Source organism: Bemisia tabaci, chromosome 1, assembly GCF_918797505.1.
Source record: "Bemisia tabaci chromosome 1, PGI_BMITA_v3".
Taxonomy (NCBI): domain Eukaryota; kingdom Metazoa; phylum Arthropoda; class Insecta; order Hemiptera; family Aleyrodidae; genus Bemisia; species Bemisia tabaci.
Window position 1 is genome coordinate 33,181,175 of NC_092793.1, and position 26,331 is coordinate 33,207,505.

Consider the following 26,331-nt stretch of genomic DNA (forward strand, 5'->3'; position numbering starts at 1 on the left):
ACTATTGGCGTTTTTCCCAAGGTCCATCGGTAACTTTGCCATCTCACTATTATTGGTAATTTTACAGAGACAGAATGATGAGATTACCAATAGAACCTTATTTTACCAACCGTATTTCAAGGTATGAAATAAAATACAGAGGAGGGAAAATTAAAAAAAAAAAAAAAAAAAAAAAAAAAAAAATCCAATGAATTGGATACATCATACTAAAATATATTGAGGTGAATCTACTGATACTGAAAGTTTTTAATATGATGTTCTCAACAATCTCCTCAATTAGGTCAATTAGGATGACCTAAAATAATTAAAATTTCTATGCGCCTATCGCAGAAAAAATGGGTCTAAACAGTGCACTTTTTGGCAATGTAATACATGCTTCGTGCTATCATAAGCTGCGTGTTCATCATTTGTCTTATCTTGCTGGTTGGCATAAGATGAAAAAAAAAAGCTCACTCCTATATTTGAGAAAGTGTGTAAAACTGCCGAGAAACACACTTTTTCGACCTGATACCTGGAGAATGGCACATAGAAAGTTCGATCTTAAAACTTCACCTTACTCAGGAGATTGTAGAAAACACCATAAGATCTCAAAATTTAGTCGATGTTTAATTTCTTGGTATTGCGTGCTTGGTCTTCTCACAAGATTTTGAATTTTTCAAAAATTACCACCCCACTTGCTTGAATTTAGAATAAATTGATTCATCAAAACATGCGATTTGCCTATAGAGAGGATTCAACACTAGCAGGATCTATGTTTTGTGGCTATCGATGATGTTGATGCACAAAGATGGGGGGAAAAAAGGCTACGAGTATTTGAGCGTGAAACACAATCATGCACTAATAAGAATTCACCTACATGACACTGACACGATAGAACACATAAGACGTGCATTCAACAAAGGAACAATGTGTGGAATAAATACTAGGTTGAGAGCAAACCAACAACTGGATTATTACGATGATCATAGCAGATTCAGAACCCTTGTGGGTAATATAAATTTCAGAAAGAATTGAAGAAAAATTGGTGGAGAAAAATTAAAAAAAAAATATGGGCAACAACTCTGACCAGCAGAACGGACAGCTTACTTATTTTTTGCTGCCTTAATAAATCAGCATAGCTTATATTGCTCTACAATTTCTGAGATGGCATTAAACCGATTACCTACTTTTGAGATTGTTCAACCCACTTCATTACCTGTGCGGTATTTTCGTTTGTAAAACTTGACCTATGGATCTACGTTTTCCCTGTGAATTTTTCCCCAGTGGCTCTGTAATCTTTAAAATGTTTTTATGATTAATAAGTAATGAAGATTTCTCTCCCCTTTGTCATTAATAATTTGTAATGTATGATTGTGAAATCTGGGTTATACATGATTTACACACTTGTAACTAACACAAGTTCAACTTTTTCTCTGCCATAAAAGCTTTAAGAGAAATTTTCTTTTTGACATACTTTTCCCTATACTATTATGGATTTCAAAATAAAGTTAGCTAACGCTAAGTTATCTTTAAAACATTTACAAAATGCTTCATATTGAAAAGCCTTTTCAACAACAACATTTTCTTTTATGGACGTATATTCACGGATATATTGATAAATGTAAGTTTGAAATTAGTGTGTCCCAAGTTTGACGTCAGTGAACGGAAATATTTTCTGAATTCAAAATTCACTGTAGTTAAGGTGGAAAAATTAGAGGGAGAATTGAAATTAGACGTAAAAAAATTTGTACCTCCTAGAAAGAGCTAAATTTGGTATGATGATGAGAGGGAGGAGAAATGACCATTGATGGACGAGACTTGTGATACGTATAAATATGCGTCATCAGGGAATTGCGAGAGCAGTAAACTCGTTCACAAATGGCACATCGGTATTCTTCTTGCCTGGATGCATGTTTGTCTGCTACATGCCGTTTCAGGCTTGCTTTCGAACACAAAACTTTGCCACAAGCCAAACAAGTGAAAACTTTCTTAAGGCCTGTAACATGAAAATAAACATTTTTTCCTTGTGAGTTCAATGTTTCTAATCACCTTGCTAGAAATGAAACAAGCACATACACATGTAGAGGCAGATTAAAAATGAAAAATTAATGCAGTATAAATTATCATGCCAAAACGAAATAGCATCCTGTGCATTATCCAAAAATAATTGGAGAGAACCCTTTGCTAGTTGGAAAGTTTATAATAGGAAGTAAAATTTGATAAAAATCAAAAATAATTTTTAATTTTTCTTCGAATACTTATTTTTTTATTTTCTTGCTTACGTTGTCAACTCATCATTTTAATGTTCCTGTCTGTAGATACTAAAGAGAAAAACTTATTAAATGATGGCACTCTAGAAGGAATGGGTAAAAATCTATGGAACTACCTTCTTTCTAGCCCAATGTTTAGTAATCCAGTTGTCGCATTAAAAGATTAAAAATCTTAGAGCGCTATTTTAATCATATCTGGGTTAACTCCAGGCTAAAAGTGCACAAAATGTGAACTGAATAAAAAAACAAAAACAGACTAAGATAGTTATGGTGCAGCACAATGCTTTAAACTGATAAGACATGTTGTGCCACAACTATTTTGGTGGCCTTTCTTCATTTTTCGTTTAGTTAAGATTTTTTTTATGTTTTGAGCTTGGAAATGACCTAGAGATAGTTGAAACAGCTATCGAAAATGTCTGACTTTTTAAAAATGACAACCTGCTTATGGCTAATCATAAAACCACACAAACATATAACCCATCTAAGCAGGCCTATCTGCCTGAGCTGAACATCCCCCCCTCCCTCAATCTAGTGCAGAGCTCAAATTTTAGATTCTAATTTAAATTTTTGGCCTTGCTTTCTCCTCAAAACAGTGTGGACCCAACACTATTTCACCACCTTGCAACCTGCTTACTAAATATTGAGAGAGGAAGTGCAATTGATAACAATATCTCCATTTCAGTTAATCATTTAACAGCAAAAATAAAATTCGTTTTTTGATTTATTAGAAAAAATAAAAAATAAATGAATTAATGGATGAAGAAAATAAAACAAAAGGCTAAATAAACATTATTAAATGTGAAAAACAATAAATAAGAACAGCCAGACGTTAACCTCGAAAAAACTCGTATTTTCGTTTGAAGTATGAAAAATGCAACTGCTAAAAAAATGGTTAGCTTTTAAAAAAAGTTATGGATTTTTAAAATTATAACCAAATTATGAGTTGGTCTTAAATTTGGTGCCTCCCAATTTTTAGGAATGATTCCTTTTTCTTCTTCTTCTCTTTTTTCTTTTTAAAATAAATTTCTTTGAGAGGAGTAAAATTACAGTATTTCTATCTTCCATTTACCATGCATACAATTTCAATGGGCAAACTTGTATATTCCGAGTCTTTTATCAAACTCTCAATTGTTTCATTTTTAAACTTGAACTAAGCAAGATATTACCAATTAAAACTTAACATAAACAAAACAAAAAAATTCAGAAGATTGAAGTTGTTTAACTGAGAATGCTCGTAAGAAAATGATGAGAGGAAGTACGATTCACAGTCAGATTAAAAAAAAATTATGTATGCCATGCATCATGCTGTTACAAAAGCAGAAAAAGGAACTATGACTTAGCAAAAAGAAAGAAAGAAAAAACAGTTTGCTGATAAATAGATATCATGATGAGGATAACATATAATTAAAATAAAAAGCGTATTTACTGGACAGAAAGAAACTTGCACTTATTATAATTTATTCTTCAATTATGGTGACATTTTGCAATGAAGGAATACTGTTCTGGCTCATTTTAGAAACGATGTAATTGCCATTGGCTTCCTTTTGCAGATAAGAGCTTTTAAGAATAAGCTAGAGATTGTAGTTCCTCATTGCAAAATAAAGTCCAATTTGGATTACAGAGACACATTTTTATGGCTATAAAAATGATGGATTACACTGATGAGCAACATCAATGGAATAATCAGATGATTAATGCCCCTTCAAGTAGAAATAAAAAGATGAGATTCTTTCAGACTCACAGAAACAATCTATTTATTAATTAACTGGTTTACCAAGGGTGTAATAAAATTACCTTTGAAATAGATTAATGGTTGAAGTAGATAACAAAGCCTAAATGTCTTAGTTTTGACTTGGACAAATTTTCTTGACCACTTGATTACCACACTATCTGTAATCCAGCTTGATTATAAACCATGCGTAAACTGACAAGGAAATCCCAATTTAATTTGAAAAACTTTTTTGACTCAGATTTTTCAAAGTAGAAGGGTCTAGTTGAATACGGAGACTAAAAAATTGGTACAGCCTCACATTCTGTTTTATGGTTTACCTATTATTGAATCACGCTTTAAAATGTCTGTGTAAAAAATCTGAATGGCTCTTAAAACTTGTGCATATTTGGGTTCCACAGTCTTGAATTATGATCACAGTGAACTGTGTATGCACATAAGTGCGCTTATTACAGTGGACAGTGATCAACAGAGGTGGTCAAAGCCAGTCTAAATTTGCTGGGCTTCAATTTTAGCAAAATTTAATAGCTGATACCCGACAGATGATGGTGAGGAAAGAAATAAACCTTCCTAATAAATTAATGCTTATAGACGCTCTTCTGATCATTATGTTTGTTGATTTTTTGCTCCTTGTGGATGTTTTAACTCGTAAAAAGAATCTTCAGTGATACAATGAAAATCAGAAAATATTAAAACAACGAGCAAAATATCCGAATTTACAATAAATAGGTACTCCAACCATTGTGGACTCTTTTTTTAAGGAAGCACTTTTGAATTAGCGAGAAACAAATTTCAAAGGCTTCAGCGTGGTAAAAATAATGGAGAAATAAGCTACAGATATGTTTTCAATTAGAAAATATAAGTAAGTTTAATAAGTACGAATACAAATGTATGGCACTCTGTAAAATTACTTAAAAATTAGAAGAGAAATTACACAACTAAAAACAAAATGAGTTGGAGGTTACTAAACATATAAAGTAGCACCTATGATAAATGAAGCAAGAGAAAAAAATTACAATGTTGACTATTTCAATGGGATTTGAAAATTTATTTAATAGTCGGAGAGAGAAAATCAGTCTTGAATATTTTATGACGAACTAAGATAAGATTTTCAAAGAATGCAAGTGGTTTGCAAAGAATTCTTTAAACAAAAAAAGAGATGGAGGACTGCTGCACAAGAATTTTCGGACATTAATTCAAAACATTTTCTTTCACTCGTATCTATTTTAGATAATTAGGCGTGGATGAGTTTCTCTCAGTAATTCTAAGGCTCATCAATGCAAGTGGTTTAATTATTCTCCTTGACAAAGTCAATCAGCGTTACATCATGCTGAATCAGTATGATATCATGCTGGCTAAACAGATATCAATATAATAATATACTGGCAGGGAAAACCATTATGATATCATACAGGAGAATCGGCCGATTCACATCATAATATCATGTTCATTGACTTTACTCAGGATAACAAGATCCAGGTTGAATTGACTGGTCTAGTCAAATCAGTCACGCTGAGGATGCTTAGAATCACTGGGAATCATGAATAAAAAATGCACCCACATCTGAATGCTTTCCTTGTAAATGGCAAAAAAGTAAAAAATTATTTAAGTTAGTTTTGCGAAATTCTTTCCCGTAGTATTTTCCGCATGATTAAATGAGTAAAGATACAGCAGGCCTATATAAAAATGAATAAATATATAGAATTATCCTTCAAACTTTTAAAGGCAACACAAAACTAAACTCTTTTTTAGACTGAACGTGATTCGTAGAATGAACAGGGGGGAACTTCAATTTAATGGATGACTAGAGCAATTGAAAGCAAGATATCTGGTTCAACATTTACTTTTGATGTATCACAAATTCTTGATTCATATCTTTTTTAATTCCAAATTTCTTTGATACTGTAGGTATTAAAGACATTCTTGACTCGCTTCCTATGATATACACTTTTGTGATTGTTTAGACTATTCAGGGTCCTGAACACCTTGTTGCAGATCTGACAGACTGCGGCGTGCAGCGGTTGGCAATGCTGTTGTTCAATGTGTCTCTTCAGCGTGAGCCGTGTGCTCAGCCGCTTACCACACACGCCGCAACAAAACGCCAACGCCTCCCCTGCACAAACCGCACCCATTTAAGAGTTATATTCATAGAAAATACATCAAATGCAGAATGCTACTACTTCAAATGAGTTTGTGATGATGAGGCAAAAAGAAGCTTTCGCTTTTCTGCAAGTGATTAGTTTGTACGGTAAATGATGAGAGAGATGGGTACAGCGCAATGATAATTGGGTTATTAACATGGGAAAAGGCAGAGTCTTTGCTGCAAAACAGGATTGAAAATTGTTTGAAACACTATCAAAAAACTTGTTTTATGTTTCAAGAAATAATGCTGCCTAATTCTTTAAAAAAGAAAATTGAGAGAGTATAGTAGGTATTTAGATGTTACTGAAAAGTCCACTGATGTATAAATTAATTTACAGTTCATACTATTCTTAAAAACTGACAGCTCATACGGAGAAAAGTGGCTGAAATTCAAGCTCTCATTCAAATTGGTTCGTGGGAAGTCTTGTTTGCTTTTTTTTAAAGATACCACAAAAAATTACATCAAAATTCGTTTTTTGGCAGTCCATATTTGTACAAAAAGTAACAAATAATTTATGAAATAACAGGGAAAATTTTTGCTCTATGAATTTTGAAACTTTGAAGAATTTCTCAAAAATATTCTCAAACTGACGGGCAAAATTTACTAGATTTGCAAGGAAAAGAAACACTCAAGATTTGATACTTCCCAGCAGCATGTTAAACAATAAATATCCAAGTGAAAAATATGCAATTTTCTTTTAAAAATCATTCGGATTACAGAAAGAAAAATTTTAAAATTTTGAATCAGTACCTATTCTCTTTTGAAACTTTCATGAATTGATGAGATTAATTGACTGTCAGATCTGCAAAAAAGGCTCCGATATCTGGCTTCACTAATACCATTCGTTTTTCGGTGAGGATAAAAAAAGATGACAAATAAAAAATTAACAGCACATAGACTTGTCACAGTAATAAATAAAACAACCAAAAATAGTGTTGAGAGGGGAAAAAAACAGAAAAAAAATAAAGAAAGAAAACTCATGCTGAGCAGACTACGCGTTTTCCAAGAAAAACGCTGAATAAACGTTCGACAACGTAAACATTTAGAGACACAAGGTGAAAGAAAAGAAGAAATTAAAACCACTCCAATTCAAAACTAAGGATTTGATTTTGTAAATTTGTAGAACCTTTTTTTAAAAAGGGCATTTTATCCAAAAAAAAAATCGTTATGAAATCATAAAGCTCTCACTTTAAATAAGAAATTCCATTGAACCTTGCAAGAGCTGAAAGGAAAATATTTCCCGGATAATGCTGCAAATATTTAAAACTTCAGTCTCAGGTTATGAACTCAGTCACCGTCAAAAAACAAAGATATCAGGAGACATACAAAAATGAACATGGAAAGAACTCAAGAGAATGAAATAAAAATTAATTTTAAATTTAAATATATAAGAGTAAAAAATTTGTAAAAATAATTTAAGTCGGAGCAGATAAATAGGCAAGGAAGGGGAAGTTATTATTTCATCTTTTCTTTCACGATATATTACCAATAAAAGTAAAAAATAAACTATGATAACACAAAATTAAATAAACTTCAAAGTTAAGAACTAACCTGTTTCAAAGCTGAGCTGCTCTAAAAATTCTTCATCCTTCGGATCTTTATCATGGAAAAATGAATTTATTAAGCGTGAAAAATTATTTTATCAATCATTGTCAAATGATCAGGGCGAAACCACAATTTTTCTCTGAGGAAAAAATTCGCTCAAAAATTAAAATTACTTGTAAGATACACAGAATGAGATTCTTTCAGACATGAGTATCATAAGAGAAAAGATGAAATAATATGAATACTTTCAATTTTAGCAAAATGAGATGAATGAGATGAACTCAGACTAGGGAAAAAATGAAACACGGAGTTTATAATATCAGGAAACACTCAATCTATTTGTAAAACTGACGAACTATGTAGAATAGAAGAATATGTGCCATTTAGGATCAAAATACAAGCATGAAATCACGTTTGAAACTAGGAACCAGAAAATAATTGATTTTCAAAGAAATTGGTCAGTACACAGTAATGCCCTGATTATTTGACGATTTCTGGCAGGGGCCCTGTCAGATAGGTAACAAAACAGTCCGCTAATCGAAACCACCAAAAAATGACTGAAAAAAATGCAATTTCAGGCTCTGTTTGTCAGTAAATAGTACGAGCTTGGCCAACTTTCTATAGCATTTGTAAAACATAGTCATTTAATTAGAAAAATTTACACACAAAAAACCTCATATACATTCAATTTTTAGCAAAAAAACCTATTTTTGTTGTGAAGGCTGATTTGCTTTTGACCAAAAACTCAATGATTGAAGCGTTACATAATCAGGGTATTACTGTACTTCATAGGATACCACTTTGATGATGAATGTTGCGTAAACTGTGGAATTTGTCAAAATAATTAATGCCTACAGTTTACAACTTGCTAAACATGATTGTATTTGGTATGAAAGTTGAACGTTTGGATTTGGAAAATTCTTTAACAAAAATATAGACATTGTTTTTCAATCAGGAGGAGAATGTAGTACACAATTCAAAGGCTTAGGGTAAGATCTAACTTTCTGATGCTCCACATGTTTTCTTTAATCTTTAGGTTCTAAGAATTCTGAATCATCGTAATAAAATTAACATTAAATCACATGCAACTAACTCTAAGAGCTGAGGATCTAACTAACAGCTAAAATTCAGGGTCCTATGATGAAATTCGGACAAATCATAAAATATATAATTTAAAAAAAAATCAAGTTGAAATGTAGGCATCAAATAAGTCATTTTAACCATCATCTCTTTAGACTCATCCTCTCACAAATTCTAATCTCCAAGAATATGAAGACAGCTTGACCAAAATAACAGGAAGGACTTTAATTCAAGTGCAAAAACTTGCATTCAAAATTAATAAGTGTGTGATGGCGGAGAAACCATCGTGCCCCAGTCCTGGTCTAGGGAACAAAGTTTTCCAGGAAAGTTAAGTGCCAGGGATAAGAACAGCGAAATTCCTGAGAGTTCCCATGAACATTCCTGTGACTCTTCAACGTTTGAGTGATTACCCTGATTATACACATGTTTGTTTCTGTGTTAAAGTTCTCGAAGAACATTTCAGCCAAGAATGCCCAGGTACATTCCTGGGGAAGTTCTAATTTAAATACATCCCCTAGTCTCATTACAGAGCTTTGACAAAAAAGGTTCATAACCAATGCTGGTGAAAAATTAGGGGAAAAAACAAAAGTGAAGTTCTCCACATAGAAGGAGGAGAGAAGACCCAACAGGAATTAATTGAAAGCATGTGGGAAAATAAAACTTGAGAGATGGCGTGTGCTAGGAATAAGAAATAGGTATCAAAGGTAAGTATATAAGGAGGCATGCAACAGCAAAAATGTTGGACTCATACAAAAGGCGATGTAAATTAACATAAAAATCCAGGAAAAACATGAAATAATGCAGAATTTGAAATACCTTGAGATGATGTGCCTGCTAAACTGTCAACGTTCCCTGGATGATTTTGACTATTCATTCCTGTGAAGAGAAAAAGCACTATGGGTTAGAAAAAATACAATGATACGTGTCGCTTAAACATGAAAAAAATAAAAGAGCTCTACAAAAAATTGATATAAATTTTTCCTATCAACTTTTCACAAGATCAATTGGGACTATTCTGGTCAACCCAATGAGTACATTTTACTTTTTGTGGAGGAATGTCCCATCAAGACCCAAAGACTTTTTTATTATTTGTAAAATTATCTTTGGGATTTTAGCTTCAATGCTTTTTAAAAGAAGAGTAAAGATTATCAAGAGATGGAGAAACCTCCCCTTTTTCAAACTTATTTCCTAATTTTATAAACGCTCTTTTCTCCTTAAAATTTTCAATAGGTAACTTTTTTCCCTTTTTTTCCCCTTGCTCTTCTTACAAATAGTTAATATCTTGCAAATAATGTGTAATTTCAAGAGTGGCGGTAGCCACCCCTGGTCGAGAAAATATATGGTGACTCAAGGAAGCAAGTAGTCCCTTGTTTCAAGACCTACTGCAGCACTTTTAACACGTTTCCAGGCCTTTTCTATTTTTGCAAGAGACCAACTCAACCCGCCTGTCACACAGTTAAGAAGGTTTTGGACCCCTGAATAATTTTAGAACGAACCTGCTAAAGAATCTGCCGCTAGAGCTGCTGCCATGCTGAAGTTGAACGAACTGGTTGCAGCGAATAATTTACTATCAAGGTAATTTTGAGCGCCTTGAAAACTATCCTCATGATCACAAACAGACAGATGTTGGATCCCTGATCCTGCTGATTCACTCACAGCAGAAATGTCTACGGAATCATTTGAATCGGAGTTACAAGCATTGGTTGGTTTTGCAGGTACTAAGTCCATCGGTTCTGACTTGATGTCATCTCGTGAGGGTGAATTTTTGCTTCGGTCGTAAAAGTCACATCTTCTTTTTGTCACCATGAGATTACTTTTAAGGGATATTGAAAAGTCAACTGGAGGTTCGTCTTCGTCTCTGCTCTCTTTATCTCTTTCTCGCTCTTTATCTGATTCTTTTTCATCGATATCTTCATCTGATTCTCGCGTCCCTGAAGTCCTCGATAGATTTTGAGCCATCTCTTCATCATTTTTGGCCTCTTTTGAATTACTAATGTTCGAGTGAATGTTATTGTTATTGTTATTGATGTTGTTTAGGTTATTATCTGAGCTCATGAGCTTGCTTCGTTTCAAGGGTAAGGGTGAATTTTCCTGAAACAAACAAAAAAAAGAAGATTTGATGGGTAAGAGTTACTGTCCGAGTATTGAAACTAGGGATTTAAATGTAAAGAGGGTACTTAAATCCCCCATCTCACCGCAGAGAACAATTGCCCAGCCAGGCAATGGGAGTCTTAGATGGTGGACCGGTTGGAGTGGAGCAAAATGGACTAGTCCTATTGCGCAAAGCATGATAAGAGGATGTGAACCTTGTACAGTTTTAACAACAGGTTTGCCCCCCATTTGATACCTTTACTTAAAGCTTTATTATTTCATCAAGGCGATATAATATTCAGTTGAAACTTTTAGATTTTCATCACACTATTACATAATTCATTTCAACTATGAAAACTTTCCATTTCCACTCTCCTGAAAAGAATTCACCGGTAGAAAAGCAGGACTTTCCTGTCAGAATACATGGCGATTTGAATTATCTATACATGCAACTAGTCAACTGCCATACTATGCAAGTACCCTTTTTAGCTCTAGATCCTTCACTGAAACTTTACAGCTTTATGTGGATCAAGTCATCATCAGAAAAAGTGGCTTTTTTTGCTTGAAATTCTCTCCAGCCCCAAGACAGCTTTTGACAACTCCATTCCACTCCTCCATTTTTTTTTTCTTTTGGTGTGTGGGAAGGGACATAATTTCAGTTGTCTCTGGTGGGGGTGGGGAGGTGCGGTTCCTGCTGTTAATTCTTCACTCCAATGTCTCTACTTTCCCAGCAAACGAGGCACTGACCCCTCTTACTGGATCTACCTTCTGAATGACTTTCTCCAAAATCCCCATAAGTTAGAACACACTACAGCATTCTTTTGTTTATTCCTCTTCTCTTTGAGTTCTGGTAAGGAAAGTTAAGGAGCAAAGCGAATATTTCTTCATTTTCCTGACAAACGAAATTAACTTCATTCTTGGGATTCAAAATTGACTCCAACAATGAATTTAACTTACTAAAATCTGATCCAGCGATTTCAGTCCAAAATTTTGTTGCATTTCGTGTAATTAAAAGAATGATCAATTGAAATCAATGAAATTTTTAGCTAGAAGTGTCCAATAGTTTTTCAGTGAAAAAAACAATTCACTGGTAAATATTGGGCAATGTTAGATTGTAGTTACACTCTTTTCTCTGGGAAACTACAGTTTTAGAACAGCTGTTATTGCCATGTGGTCACTGATAATGATGTCTCTACTCATTGGTGTTAAGATTATTTTCTGTAGTTTGACTTTCCATTAACTGTTGTTATTCATAATTATCCGTTTATTATTTTTTATACTTTTTTTTTGTAACACATCACCTGTTTGAAGACACTGGAATTTTATCATGACAAGTTATTTTGACGGACAGCTCATTGTGAATCTGAAGAATTAATTTAGACTGAAAATCATACCAGGGAGTCAGGAGTATCTCTGGATTCCGGAGAGCCTCTATGTATCCTTTGTTGCGAAACATTGCTTGATGATCGTCGATGCCTAGAGAGAAGTGGTGAAGCTCTTTCTTCCGTGACTGGTGCGCAGTGGAATGATTTGTCCGTTGGGTGAAATGATGTCTGAGAATATGATGAGGAGAGATAGGTAAAATCAATTGAATAATAAATCTTGAAATATGACATATTAGGTCCTTCAAGCTCATTCATTAAATTTTTTAGTATATGCACATTCTGTTCCTGCTTTTTATCGTAGATAAGAAAACTGAGATGCATTGTATGCAGGCAAATTATTGGAGGAACTAAAATAATTATAAGTCCCTGATTTTTCACATTGACAATTTGCATGTGTGAAACTGAAAATAAAAAGTTGTCAGCACTAATTTTACTACAAATGACAGAAACACATGAACCTATATTCTTCAGGTTTTAGTCATCTAATTACCTAAACTTGCAACGTTTCATACAAAATTATTCCTCTGTTCATCATTGCAAAAGCAACTCAGAGCATTTAACTTTGAACCAGACTGAGACTCAATAGTTTTGAGTGGCCGCACAGATATTCTTTCAAATTAGTTCCTTGATTTTTCAAATTTTCAATATTTTTCATAAAATGCCCCAATTTACTTACTCCTGATAAAATTCCCTGATGATGATCATCGGTATTCCAGACCTGCAGAAACCCTGGTTGATGTGCCTCTCATTTATTTCTTATTCTTTCTTTTTATAAAACTGAATAAAATATTTTATCGACTCCTAGGAGCAGACTCCTTCTGCATCATATGACTGGTTCCCTTTCAGTATGACAAACATCTCGATGTAGACTTCTGCTATGGACCTAACTTTTTTTGGGCCTTACAGCACAATACTTAAGACGCACAAATCCACTGCACAAGCCTGCAACTGACATTAGTATGATGATCCATTAAAGGAACTCCATTAGTTTTCCTGAGAGATTGTTTTGCTACCCACCGTTGCCGACCTGGTAGGAGGACTTGTGGGCTGTAAGTGTCGTGACTTCCCTTAATTTTCTAATTCTTTGCTAAGACTGATATTCATAAAAATAAAGTACATTAATTATAATTGTAACTCGTACCTCGCTGTAAGAGTCCGACTGCTGGGTGAGACCACTGACCCTTAGTACTTCTGCTGTTTTCAGGAAAGTGCTGAGGTTCTTCTGGTGGACGTTGACTTCTCCATGATAAATGAACTCAACCAATGCATGAAGGTCATCAAAAACTACATCTTGCAAAACGATCACTGGGTGTTTACATGGTGTGCTCTGTTAAAAAATAAACAATTGAGTATAGGTAATTAAGCTGTGCTGAATAGAATGCAAAATTAACAAACATTTAGTAGCCAAGCTTACCATTGTTTCAACTCCCCAACTTTTGATTTGGAAGCAAATCTATGGCTAAAGTAGAGAGGAGGACTAACAAACAATTTTGAGTTTTTCTTGAAATTTTCTGTAAATTGTACTTCATCAAAAATATTCCACGGAAATTGCAAAAAAAACTCCTATAATTTTCTTGAAAAAGAAGAAGAAGAAAAAAAAGGACACACAAGTGATAGGATATTTAAGAAAACTGCAATAAAGAGAACCATTTTCTTACTTTAGCAATCAGAATTTTCTTTAAAACCTATCCTGTTAGGTCAGTAGGAGACCACTAAATAAAATAATTTAAACAAAATATTACCTCTGAGTTTCTCCGGGCAACCATTCTAGTTGTAAATATAATCCACAGAAAAAGAAGGTTTCCATTTTGATAAATCTAAGAGCTATCATTAATACCTACTCCCCACTTAAATAATGAAAAAGTCCTACTTTAGATGAAGGATTAAATTTTTAGTAGTGCATAATCACAATACCTATTTAGGTAATATATAAATAAATAAAAAAAAAATCTATCTTAGAAAAAACCCTAAAACAGGAAGAGAAGGTACTGTTAGATAGGTACTGATAAATAATTTGACTTTGATTTCCTGGTAATAAAAAGAATACGCTTAAAAAGAGAGAAAGCGTCGCAGAACCATTCAGTATTGAGTGATGCTGTCGCCTTGAGAAGAGAAAATAGTTTTAAAAATAAACCACTCATTAAATTACGAGACCATGTACATTTGTTCATGTAGCCTGTTGAAAAAGAGAGAGAGAAAAAAAGGGAGAAGAAGGAAAGGAAATCAAAATGGAATATACTTTCTGGGAACTGATGAAATGAGGGCAGAAGTTTAAAATAAATAAAGATAGCGTCAGTTCAGCTTCAACAAAATAGTTGAGATAAAATGTAAAAAAGAAAGTCTAATTTGCACAGAAGATTTTGTGTGTTTTTATTTTAATACCATTGTACCTAGAGTTTAATCGAGTTTGCAATGCCAAATACAAATTTATGATAAGTAGGAAGTAGATAACAGTGTAATGCACGATTTTCTTTTTCTTCGTTTGCAGATAAGAAAACTAATTGAACAGAAAAGGGGACATAGAGTGCATAGATAAAAGAAAGAAAAAAAAGAAAACTGAGTTTGAGCTGAGAGCAAATTTTGAATGCAAGTATAATTATTACTGATTACATCCTAGAAATGGACATTTTAAAAAATTGCGGTAACTAGTGGGTAAGTGTAAAAAGAAAATTTTTAAATTCTGTGCATACAACTCATTCCTGGAATGATATGATGAATAAAACTTATTTGAAAGTTGTCCTGATTGAAAGGTGTTTTCCATTAAAATGAGAGCGTTTTGGTGGGTTTAAGTTAATTCTCATTCCCCCATTCTTCTTCTGTTATGCTCATATTTCACCTATTTTTACATAATTTTAGACGGTAGGCTTGAGCAGTTTTATTTTTCACACATTCATAACAAATTCAGAATGGCTTTTTTGCAAGAAAATAAATTTGAAAGTTCAAATATTGTAAGAAGGCTTTAATGATTGTTTCAGTGCTTGAGTACTTTTTATCAATGAAGGATTGGTCTTTTCAAGTTGTTTCTTGTGGCAGCCAAAGAGTTTCAAGAGTTTTTCACGAGAAAATTAAAAAAAAAAATTACAAATTTTGTTCATAACATTTGAGTGGGTATAAGACTTATGTGCTTACAATTTTTGACAAGTTTTTTAAAACTTTTTCATGAGATTTTGCTACAGGGCAAGTAAAACTCTAAAAATCTGGAAGACCATTATTTTTATTTTTTATTTAAAGAACTGATTAATGCATATATAGTTGAAAGTACCTATTATTTTAGTTGCATAGTCACAGTTTTAGTTCTACACATTACCTAAAGCATTTTAATTACACAAAAAGGTTTGATTAGTTTACTATTCACGTACCTTCAATAATTCTCTAAAATATGGGCTACATGCAGACAAGACTACTCTGTGGGCTTTAAGACTTTTCCCATCACAGGCTAGAGTCACATCGACAAAGTCCTCGTCGTCTCGCAAATTTTCAAAAGCTGACGTAATGCTACTTTGGTAATTGTTCCATCGAAGACAGTAGTGTTGAAGATCTCCCATTATTGAACTGCGGTCAGCTGGAAACAGAAAGAAAACACGAAGAAATTTAATACCAAGACATTGATATAAAAATGCAATAAAAACTGCTTGGGTGCCACACAGCAACAGGGATAGATCAACCTAATAAATTACAATAAAAGACATGAACAAGATGCAAAGCAGAAAGGAAGAGAATAGGTTTCTTTGTTTTTTTAAACCACAAAAAAGCTGCTTTATGATTGGTACCAATCAATGCCCTACCTACTGTCCACTTTTATTTCGCATTAGCAAAAAAAGCACAAATTCTCTGAAGCCTCTAATACCTACAGGGAGAGAGATTTCATTTCTCAAAGTTTAACCTCGTGTACTTGGCACTTCATACCTTAGTTATTTTAATATATTTCAAAAAATATCTCGGCCATGTATTACTTGAAAATGACTCTGGGGAACTTTAAAATTATTGCCTCGATGCTTGCAGAAGTTAAAGTTATTTACCAAAATTTTTGAGACATTTAAGTACACATAGAAGAACTTTTCTTCAATTTTGTTATGTGCTTGCTTCCTGATGTAGGAATTCAGTTACCCGCATTGGTTGTTTAATTAGGACCTTGGCAATTACTTCAACATGTAACCCCACACTTTTGGGCGACTTGATTTGTAACAGCACACTTTAAATTCGCGATTGACTATAACGAATAAGTAGTTTCCTCCTCGGCACAGCTAGAATTAATAATCTGGGGTAGGGAGGGACCATAAAATACCCTCCGGAAACTTGTGGCACATTGCAGCTGATTTCAACAGTTACAAATTTTCTGCACACTTTCCCTTTCTTGCTGAGCTCATAAGCTTAGAATATATTCGCAGTGAAACCCCCAAACTATGTATCTCTGTTTACAATGTTCCGGACTTCCTGTCATAGTTAATTTATAAAATTAGAACTACCTACTCAACATTACAATAGGTACTTGAAAATTTCTGTGATTTTTCTCCTCTGAGAAAACTTTAGGAAATAAAGTAATTTGTTCTCTTTTAAGAATATAAAACAGGAGCAGAGATTTTGAAACACCGCAAACAAGATACATGGTTTGGGAGTTTCACCATACTCAGATAAGTACAAAGGGCCGGAGATTTCTTCTCAACAAAACACAGATTAAAATTTTGTCCTGGGCTTACCTCAGTCAAAAATACATGATGACATAGGATAAATACATCCAAATAGAGCCTCTGAATCTGAATCCTGGAAGAAATACGAAAATTCTTCCTCTTACTAGAGATGAATTCATCCCCTATTTGTTTGGTTGATAACATTATTGGAAGAATACTTAGGTACTTGATAGAGTGCGGTTTAAATGAAAAGAATTCAAAGATTTTTGAGAATTGATCGACGAAAAGATAATATTATTTGAAGACTCTGAAACGAGGGCTCATTTTGAAATTTCTGACGAAAATAGTGAGATTCCCGAGCCGGGAAAAGTTAACTGACTGATAACAGTTATCAATAAACACAGCTTAACCTAGAAGGGTTTCAAGAATAGGTATACATACTTGATTAAAACCTTGGTTAACGAATCTAATCATGTTTAATGACGACGAACATTTGGAAAATACACTTAAAACACTTATACTAAGAATCACAGAAAAGTTGAACTTAAAATGGTATTTAATGGCACTCATTATTCGTAAACATTGCGAAGCGGACAAGCGCGCTGCTCTGCTTTCGCTTTCAGCTCGATGTCGCTTTCCCCTCCAAGGACTCGGCGAGTCAGGAGGAAGAGGATATCTTCGTGCTCTCATTGGTTAATTAGGTTCCCCGCTAGGGAGCATGCGCAGTGGCATAACATCTCAAGACGTTCGACTCGGAAGTTCGCGGTTCCTAAGTTTATCGCTTAAATAGTACATGTGGAATGATTCTTAATTTTTTTTTCTTTATCAAATCGGCATGAATTTATTGCCATCTTTTGATGTAATATGCGAGAAATGGGACCAGTGTTATCACCCGAATAGACAGCTGTCCTTGATTATTCAAGTTATTAATCTATTTTTTTTCTTTCGATTTGGCGAACCCCACCCTTTCCCTTCCCATGCTTAGTGGAGCGGACTTTAACGTAAGTAGGTAGGTATTGACGAGTTTGAGATTGGAAAGTGATCAAGTGCGGTCGTAAATTTCAAGTGGAAGCAGGCAAAAATAAACGAAAGAGAGAAACGGTTTTAGCAATATACTGCTCTCTACTAAGCCCAAAACTACAAGTGAGCTCGGTGTAGTTACGTGAGCTATTTTTTTTTAAATATTTATCTGCCACGCCAAAGAACGTAAAAGGGCGGTTTCGGACAAAAAATAAAAAATATTGAACTGATGAATCAATTTGGTAAATTGTTTTCTGCCAAACCTTTTGAGCTGATTTTCAAGCAGTTCCCATAATTTTTATAGAGAGTGATTTATACATACGTGATATTTCGGTATACCTATACAAATCTCTTATCATCCCTTGAAGCGATTAGCATAGGTCCATATACAAAACTGAGGGTCTACCGGCGCGCAAATAGATACCTAGAAAATATCTCAGCAACATGCAGGATCACAGCTTTTCTCCATGCATTTTTTTACTCATACTTTCGGGAAAAGTAAATCCCGAAGAGACGTTTTATGTCACCCGATTAAATCTAAAATCATTATGCTGGCCGACTTCATGTGTTCACAGCAAGTTAAACTTAACGCGTGAATACGCACTTAAATATTAGGTAGGTGGATACCTGCATAATTTGGTGTCTTAATTTAAAAATTTTAACCCTGCTCTGACCACGCATGTGAAAAGCTCTCTCAATTTAAAAAATATGATCGATTCGAAGCTTCAAAAAAAAAGTCCGATAAATGAAAAAACATCAAACCAACAAAAAATTAAATAAAAATAATAAAAAGACGAAAAATAAAGTAATTCAATACCTCAATAACGCCCAATTGAAAAAAATATAAAAAATGATAAATAAAATAAAATTAAAAAATATTATGAACCGCCCGACTTGTAAACTTGGTCCTTGCGATTCGAGCATTAGAGGAGTGAAAAGTGCATATTTTCGTTCAAAAACACCTATAATTCGATTCTTACTTCTATTTTCAAAATGAAGAAAAGGCATTAGGGAAATTTAGCAGGTTGAAATTACTAAATATTGAAGGAGCAAAGAGATAAGGCAAATAATTTTTTTTTAAATGAGCAAGAAATGGGGAATATTTAAAAATACTTCGTAAAATATAATTACAAATCCGAAGGTATGCGTAATCCACTCAACCAAGAGTCGGCCGAAAATTTGTAAAAAAACAGCACACAAAAACTGGGAAACACGATACTTTGTACTGATAATATTTAGAAAGAAAAATATTAAATTATTACCATTTGAAAAATAATTCTAATTAACATGGATGAATACCGCACACGGTGTAGCACTAATGAAAATGAGAAAAAAAAGAAGAAAAAAAAATGAATTTATGTGCGTTGTGACTGCATGATCACAAAAAACAACTGCGTTACATGACTAGCATTAAACTACTAGCAGAGGGGTAAAAAGTAAAATTGCATATTCGTACACTTAATGAAAGGATCTCCTCCCCCTTTTTTCATGAATTCGCACTATAATACATCCCTTCATGAGGGATGGTAGGGGGAAGGGAGAAGGGATTGTAGGAACTCTAAAGAGAAAAAAATCATTAAATTGGTCCGCACCCTTCAAAAGTTTGCATCTGCGCATGTGCTACTAAAAAATTTAATTCGTTTTAACACACTACTGTAAATAGTGAACATTGTTATTCAACTTTTATCCGGCTCGCCCCGGCCTCCGCCGCTGCTCGCTGTATCTCTGCATCCCTGCGTGTGCCATAGATTTCCCTTCGCTCCTCCCCTTCCCCTTTCTGCTCTTTTCCCCACCTTCGCACCCCCACCTCGCCACACTCGCCCTCTCTCTCTCTACCCCGTCTATTTCTTTCTCTCCCTTGCCTCTATTCCTTTTCGGCCTAGTCGAATGTAATTTATGATGAACTCAGAATCAATACTATTGAGATGAGCGAGTGATGAAAACTTGAGCGCTAAGCCTCCTCTTCCACCTCCACCTCCACCCCCTCCCCCTCCCACTCGTCCTCTACCTTCCCCTCTGGCGCCCTTTCCCCGGTCCTCCATCCCCTCCACCACCCCTTTGAGCTTAACTCATAAACGCCCACCCCGTCATATACCCTGATTATTTCCAGGTACCCATCCTAAAAAAGTATCACATCTACAAATCTTTCCCTGTGTTCTCTTCCTCTTTCCCCGTTCATACCACCGTCCCGTCCCTTCGTGCCTCTTCCCGCTTTCCGCCTCTGTTTTCATTTAAGTACATTTTGGTTTTGAAATGTACCTGTCGTCGCGCTCAGGATTCATCTGCAGGTTCCTTCAACCAACAATGTACCTGTAGCTAAAGTGCGGCCCACTATCTTACGAGCAGACCTCTTATCTCCTAAATAATTGATCGAAAAGCTCGGATCGTATGTAGCACAGGTGCGACTCTCAAATTTTGACCACAAAAGCTGCGCGAAGGGGGGGGGGGGAACTTGTTATTTTCTAGACTATCTTGTGCCCCACGTTAAGCACATGAGTTTGAAATGAAGGCGTAGGTATATGAGACTTTAGGGTTGCATGAAACGGAAGAAATTAATAAAAGATTGGAAACTTCCGTAATATATATATTTAAAAAAAACCACTCACTTACACACCCTCACACACACAAATTCCTTAATTTGTTAATAAACTCTGAATATTTATTTAGTTTCCTGTAATAGGGAACGTGAATGATAGAAACGAATCAATTTTGGTATGTAGCCAATAGCGTATGCTGATAATCCACGATTAGAGATATATCTATCAATATATGTTTCATTTATTTCTGAAATTTCTTGGTATATTTGCCATTTTAATTTCAGGATTTTACTTTCCGTGAATTTTTTCATGGAAAAAAATCGGGTTGAAAATGGTCAATTATGCATTCTTTTTTAAAATTTCGAAAGAGGCTCTTCGGATACCTCCACTTATGTGGAAAGGTGGGGGAGGGGAGGAGAGCTCCCCTCTTCCACACTCTGGTGTATCCAGCCCTTGGCGCAAGTGAGCCGATTTGAATTTTTGGATCAAATCCGGCAGAATGAATTAGTTTTGAATCCCTCAGAGGCGAATAAGAGTGAGAACTGGCCTACTTTATCGTATGATCTATAAAAGATAGAAAAAAAGAAAGAAAAGCTGATAGAAAAGCTGTCGCATGTAACATTCAAAATGTTAGACATTTTTCAAATTTGATTTTTTTTATTTTTCTCCCATTTTAAGTCAGTGAAGGAGGCGTGGACCTCAATCGCGTCGTCCATCAGAATTAAATACGTCATTTAGGGAATGATAGAATAATGCCCCCGATAAGCTGAAACCAGATGTTCATATTCTATTTCAAGTTTTTGTTCATGTACAATTATTACAAATATTTATAATCATGTACAAATATTTAGTACATGTTTTTATTCTATTTCTATCCATATGTGCTTCATATCATACACTTGCAGATGAATCTTCTGCCATGCGCTGTTACGTTGCTGGCACGCTGGTGACCTCACTGCGAAATAACCTCCTGTGCTGCCGTGCAGAGGAAAAACGCCGTATGAACCTTTAAGCGTTGTCAAATTTCCTCCAATAAAATAAACATTTATTGGAGAAGTTGTAAATATTTTTCCTCAAATTTTTAATTCTACTTAGTTCGCGCTTTAATCTAAAATATCTGAAATTTTCAAGGAAATATGTGCATAAATTTCATCATAAATACCTGTTTTATCCGGGGAAAGTTGGCAACTCTCGAATGTTCATACGGCGTTCTTCCTTACCGCGGCAGTGTGGTAACGTGCCCTCAACATAATGCATGCACCCACGTGCTTATAAACTTCTCATAAGAGACATGGATATCTTTGGTCCTCCATTTTCATCCTTAATATACCCGGAGAGATCGAAGGTCACGTGGAGTTGGCGCAACTTTTACTCAAGAGTGGGGCTACATACGTCTAACTTCTGGGAAGCCCTCTCATAAGTCTCGGATCTCTCTCGGTAGCCGAGGTCTGAGCCCTTACCGCCACCCGTAACCCAGTGGCGTGGCGTGAATTGCGATATATCGATTGTTATACCATTTAAACCTGTGGAAAAGGATCGATAAACAGGGTGTTCGCAGCGAACACCTTAATGATCGATTCTTCGCCATAGTTTCAAATGGGGAAATATCGATGATCGATCATTTACGCCACGCCACTGACGTAACCCAACTCTTACAACCCCCGTATCGAGAGGTTGCTATGTTTTTTATTAATATCTTCTTCCGACAACTGACGAGTCCACGGGAGGACGGACCCTAACGACGAGGGACTCACAAGTAGCTCTTCAGATTGAGAGCTCCGCGCATGAGGGATAAAGAGGCCCTCGGCTAACCATATTACAGACGTGGCTGGATGAGCTGCCTCGTTTCGTTGTCTCTTAGAAGAAAGATAGAGAGATCCATAATGCCGATTTTTTTCGGATCGAGCAGACACGTTTCTGATTTTTTGCCGGTAAGTAAATAATTTGACACACCTCACACCAATACTGCCGAGCTAGGGAAGAACGCCGTATGAACATTAGAGAGTTGCCAAATTTCCCTGGATAAAACATGCATTTACGACGACATTCACGCATATTCATCCTTGAAGTTTTCAGATATTTTAGATTAAATTGCGTGTAAAATATTGAACCAATCGATATCAATATAATCTCACCCGTGTGATCCGTCGATTACGATTTATAAAAACCATCAAGTGAACGTGCCGGTGGAGGAAGGGGGTATGAGACGCGTTTACTCTTGTTGGGTACATTTTTTGTGAAAGCCCTGTCAACACTAACAAAAGTTCAGTTCCGTAAACCCATCCCTGTTTGGACAAGGCCTTCCATTCATAAAAAAACGAACGAAAAAATTATGAAAGAACAAACATAAATGTGGTTAAAAATTCTAACTTCCACCGCCGCGCCGACCGCACTGTGTTGGCGCAATGCGTGAAGTATTCATGCAGTCCTGTAGGCGCTATGCGTTTCCAGCCGACTGCTGCTGACCGCAGTGTGTTTGACGCAATGCGTGAAGTATTCATGCAGTCTTGTAGGCGCTATGCGTTTCACGCCGACCGCTGCTGACCACACTGTTTGGCGCAATGCGTGAAGTATTCATGCAGTCTTGCAGGCGCTATGCGTTTCCAGCCGACTGCTGCTGACCGCAGTGTGTTTGACGCAATGCGTGAAGTATTCATGCAGTCTTGTAGGCGCTATGCGTTTCACGCCGACCGCTGCTGACCGCAGTGTGTTTGACGCAATACGTGAAGTATTCATGCAGTCTTGTAGGCGCTATGCGTTTCATGCTGACCGCCGCGCCGCTCCGTTCCAGGTCAAATTGCGTGTTGGGTTTCTCTCCTAACTCGACTAATTGAAGGTGTTGTCTCTTGTATCACCGAGAGACGACAAAATTAGAAATTACGATACTTTTAGTCTGAGAAAACGAGAGATTTTGTCGTCTTTTCTCGTTTGTAATTTATTATCTGAATCCGATTTTTTTTCTCTTTTTTTGATACCTACATTCAAAAAGATTACAAAATTTGCCGCCCCCTACCTTTTGCCGCCATGGGCTGCCGCCCCATGTGGCCACCCTCTTAATCCGGCCCTGTCTGCCAGACGGAACTATGTGCATTAGGACATGAGCTCCGAGACCCATAAGAATACATGCATAACAGCGATCATGTCTTAATACACATAGTCCCGTTTGGCAGAAATACGTCCATATTTAGTCTGGATCATGGGAATGCGTTAAAACTGAGTCAGACTCCTAACTGCGTTCTTGCGAAGTGGCTAGGATCGATACCGTGACGCTACATTCGTAGTGTACCCATTTCTTTCATCCAATGACGTCTAACTTCTCCGTATCACGCTTATCCAAATATGGGATTATCATACTTTTTTTGCACTCTTTGGCGTCCGCGCGGGTATTCGTAAGCGCCTCAACTTTGGGTAGATGAGTCCCCCGGGAACAATTAGCCACGAATAAAAACATCCACCAACCAAAATTCAGAAAACTTCGGTGCTAGAGGAGAGCAGCACTGAGCAGTTGCTTTGTTTTGAAATGATTGATAGCGGGATTCCTCCAAATTTTCGCCAGCGATTCCTCGAGCTCTAAGTACGCGCAACTGATACCAAGCCATAAAATTAATTATGAAAAATACTGTGTCGTCAGAGCCCCCGAGTCCTAACCATTCCTCTTTACTCGAGCTCGAACGACCGGAGGTAATGTTTGACGTTACTTCGGTCATTAAAGCAAACACCAAAAGTACCTTGGAACATGAGGGATTTCTACGACTAAAACATGAAATTTCATTATTGATCGCATTAAATGTGTTCCAAAAATAATTGTAAAAGGGTTCTTTGTGTGCCATAAGACCCCCAAAGGCATTTTATGCACAGAAAAAAATTCAAGCTTTATTTCTTGCAACGATAGACAATTCAAGTTTATGAAGGAGGATTTTTGGTTTGACAAATCTCTGGTTTTTGGTACTTTTATTGTATTTTCCGAAGGAACACGAAACATGGTATCCTAACACTAAAGCATGGTAAAATTCAGCAATTTATAAATTGTAAAAATGGAAAAATAGATATCGGCGGTGGAACTCCTAAACCACGTATCTCGGTTTGCAGCACAGCAGCCTTCTTGTCGTAATTAATATTTTTATCAGAAAACTAATCGATCTCATTTCATGAAAATGCCGGAAATTTTACTTCTGTATGAAGAATATCCTGTGAAAATTTCAGACCATGAGGTCGGTTCGGTCCATTTTTGAAAATAAAATAGGAGCGCAGATTTTGAAGCTTTGCAATCAAGGTACGAGATTTCGCAGCTTAACCGTCGTTTAGTTCCTTGACGTTTAATATGGTCCAACTATTGTAATTTACCGTGTCAGTGGCCCTCTGCACTGAAAAAAAATGGGTCACGTAAACCGAACATTCGGTGTTCCATGTCATCCCAAATATTCGGTTCGTGTAACCAAAACTTTCGGCAAATACGACCAAACTTCGTTCGTCAGATAACTTTACCGCACAAGCTCGGTTACACGAATCGAAAATTCAGTTTGACGAACCGAATTGGTTGGGATGGTATGGAACACCGAACTTCTGTACTTACGATCGAACTATTTTTTCAGTCTGTTTGATTCAGATGAAAAGGGATTAGGAAAATATTTTCGCACTGCTGAACTAGCCGCGGCTGTATTGGCGCGGCCAGTAAGACTTGTTCGCTGTGGCTCATAGAGACGTCGTTTTTGATCGGGAAAAATGGAGCAGACGCGGCACACGAGCTAATTCCGGCGCTAGGGCTCAATCGCGGGGGCGGATTCGCCACTATTTTTAACTGAATTTGCGGAATTTTCAATAACAGACCCTCTCAGTTGCATAATAGCGAAAATTCTGCACGCGGGAAGTCTCACCAGCGCGTCTCGAATCTTGGCCTCAAGTTCACGTCACGTCGTTCTTCGCCGTCCAGTGTTCTACATTCCAACTCCCGACGGTGAAACTACAAAAATGCGTATCTCGGTTGCGGTGATCCGAAATCTCTACTTCTTTTTTATTTTTTAGACGGAGACCGAACCATCCGACTTGAAGATTTCCCAGAATATTCTCTTCGAAGAGAAAAAAAAATCAAAGACATTTTTAAAACAATGACGTTCAGTATAGTGCTTCATGTATGAAATAAAGCATGAAAGGGAGTCTGCAACGCCGCAAACCGAGATACCCACTTCTGCAGTTCTACAGCCTACACTAAGAAAAAATGTATGTTGGATCAATAGAAATTCCAACTGATAGTTCCCGGACGAAAATTCTGGTTGAGCCAACAGGAAGTCCTCTTATTTCAAACGATGTTCCTGTAATTTCAAAGAGATGCTCCATCAATTGAAAGGGATTTCAGTTGATATAACAAGAATTCTCGTCTTGGCATTATCGGCAGGATGATTTTTCTTAATGAAGTATTTTCCGCGTGCTTTTCATTACATTCTGCGCATTAACGGGCTTGGATTAACCCCTTCAAATTTAGCATATGTCCCTATCCAACATACGTCACTGCACTAGGGGGTGGTCTCTAAATTACGCAACGCTCTAGTGGGAAATAAGGGGCAAGGAGAGCATACGCCATTTAGTTCTTACGTGTTAAGGGATAGGGGCCTACGTCACAAAAACGTTACAATGGCGAGGGGGGGGGGGGGGTAAAAATCCCGAAAAAGTGCGTTTCGTAATTTAAAGACGGCCCCTATAGTCCAAGACTATTGCACATAGGTATCTTAACGCTCTCCAAGTCGATATGACTCTAGTTAGGCTACCACCCTAATTACGTCCAATTTTTTAAGAGTGCAATCAGACAACACGGTCGGGTCGGCGCTGTCCAGTGTCCCTTCGGATTCGTGAGGCTGGGGGTGCCAAGCAAAGCTAGCAGAGCCGGTCCTGGGTTCAAAGGGATCAACTGGATGAGGGCAGCAGCTGTG

The 26,331-nt window shown here is 36.2% G+C and overlaps 1 protein-coding gene across 6 annotated transcripts in view; it reads right to left on the reverse strand.

Moving 5' to 3' along the window:
* Positions 1 to 19,385, reverse strand: part of br (broad-complex core protein) — a 33,404-nt gene extending 14,019 nt beyond the window's left edge. The window contains exons 1-8 of one of the 6 annotated variants that reach the window (XM_072300050.1): positions 17,292 to 19,024; positions 15,582 to 15,784; positions 13,364 to 13,549; positions 12,232 to 12,390; positions 10,243 to 10,837; positions 9,563 to 9,622; positions 7,673 to 7,717; positions 5,808 to 6,091 (exon numbers count right to left, since the gene is read on the reverse strand). In XM_072300050.1, coding sequence (XP_072156151.1) covers positions 5,859 to 6,091; positions 7,673 to 7,717; positions 9,563 to 9,622; positions 10,243 to 10,837; positions 12,232 to 12,390; positions 13,364 to 13,549; positions 15,582 to 15,767 — 1,464 coding nt within the window. In that variant the 5' untranslated portion in view covers positions 15,768 to 15,784; positions 17,292 to 19,024 and the 3' untranslated portion in view covers positions 5,808 to 5,858. Of the gene's footprint in view, positions 1 to 1,730; positions 1,976 to 5,807; positions 6,092 to 7,672; positions 7,718 to 9,562; positions 9,623 to 10,242; positions 10,838 to 12,231; positions 12,391 to 13,363; positions 13,550 to 15,581; positions 15,785 to 16,919; positions 17,244 to 17,291; positions 19,025 to 19,132 lie in introns of those variants that run through there. The other 5 variants (XM_072300057.1, XM_072300059.1, XM_019051698.2 and 2 more) reach the window with 5 other exon arrangements.
* Positions 19,386 to 26,331: the final 6,946 nt, after the last annotated feature.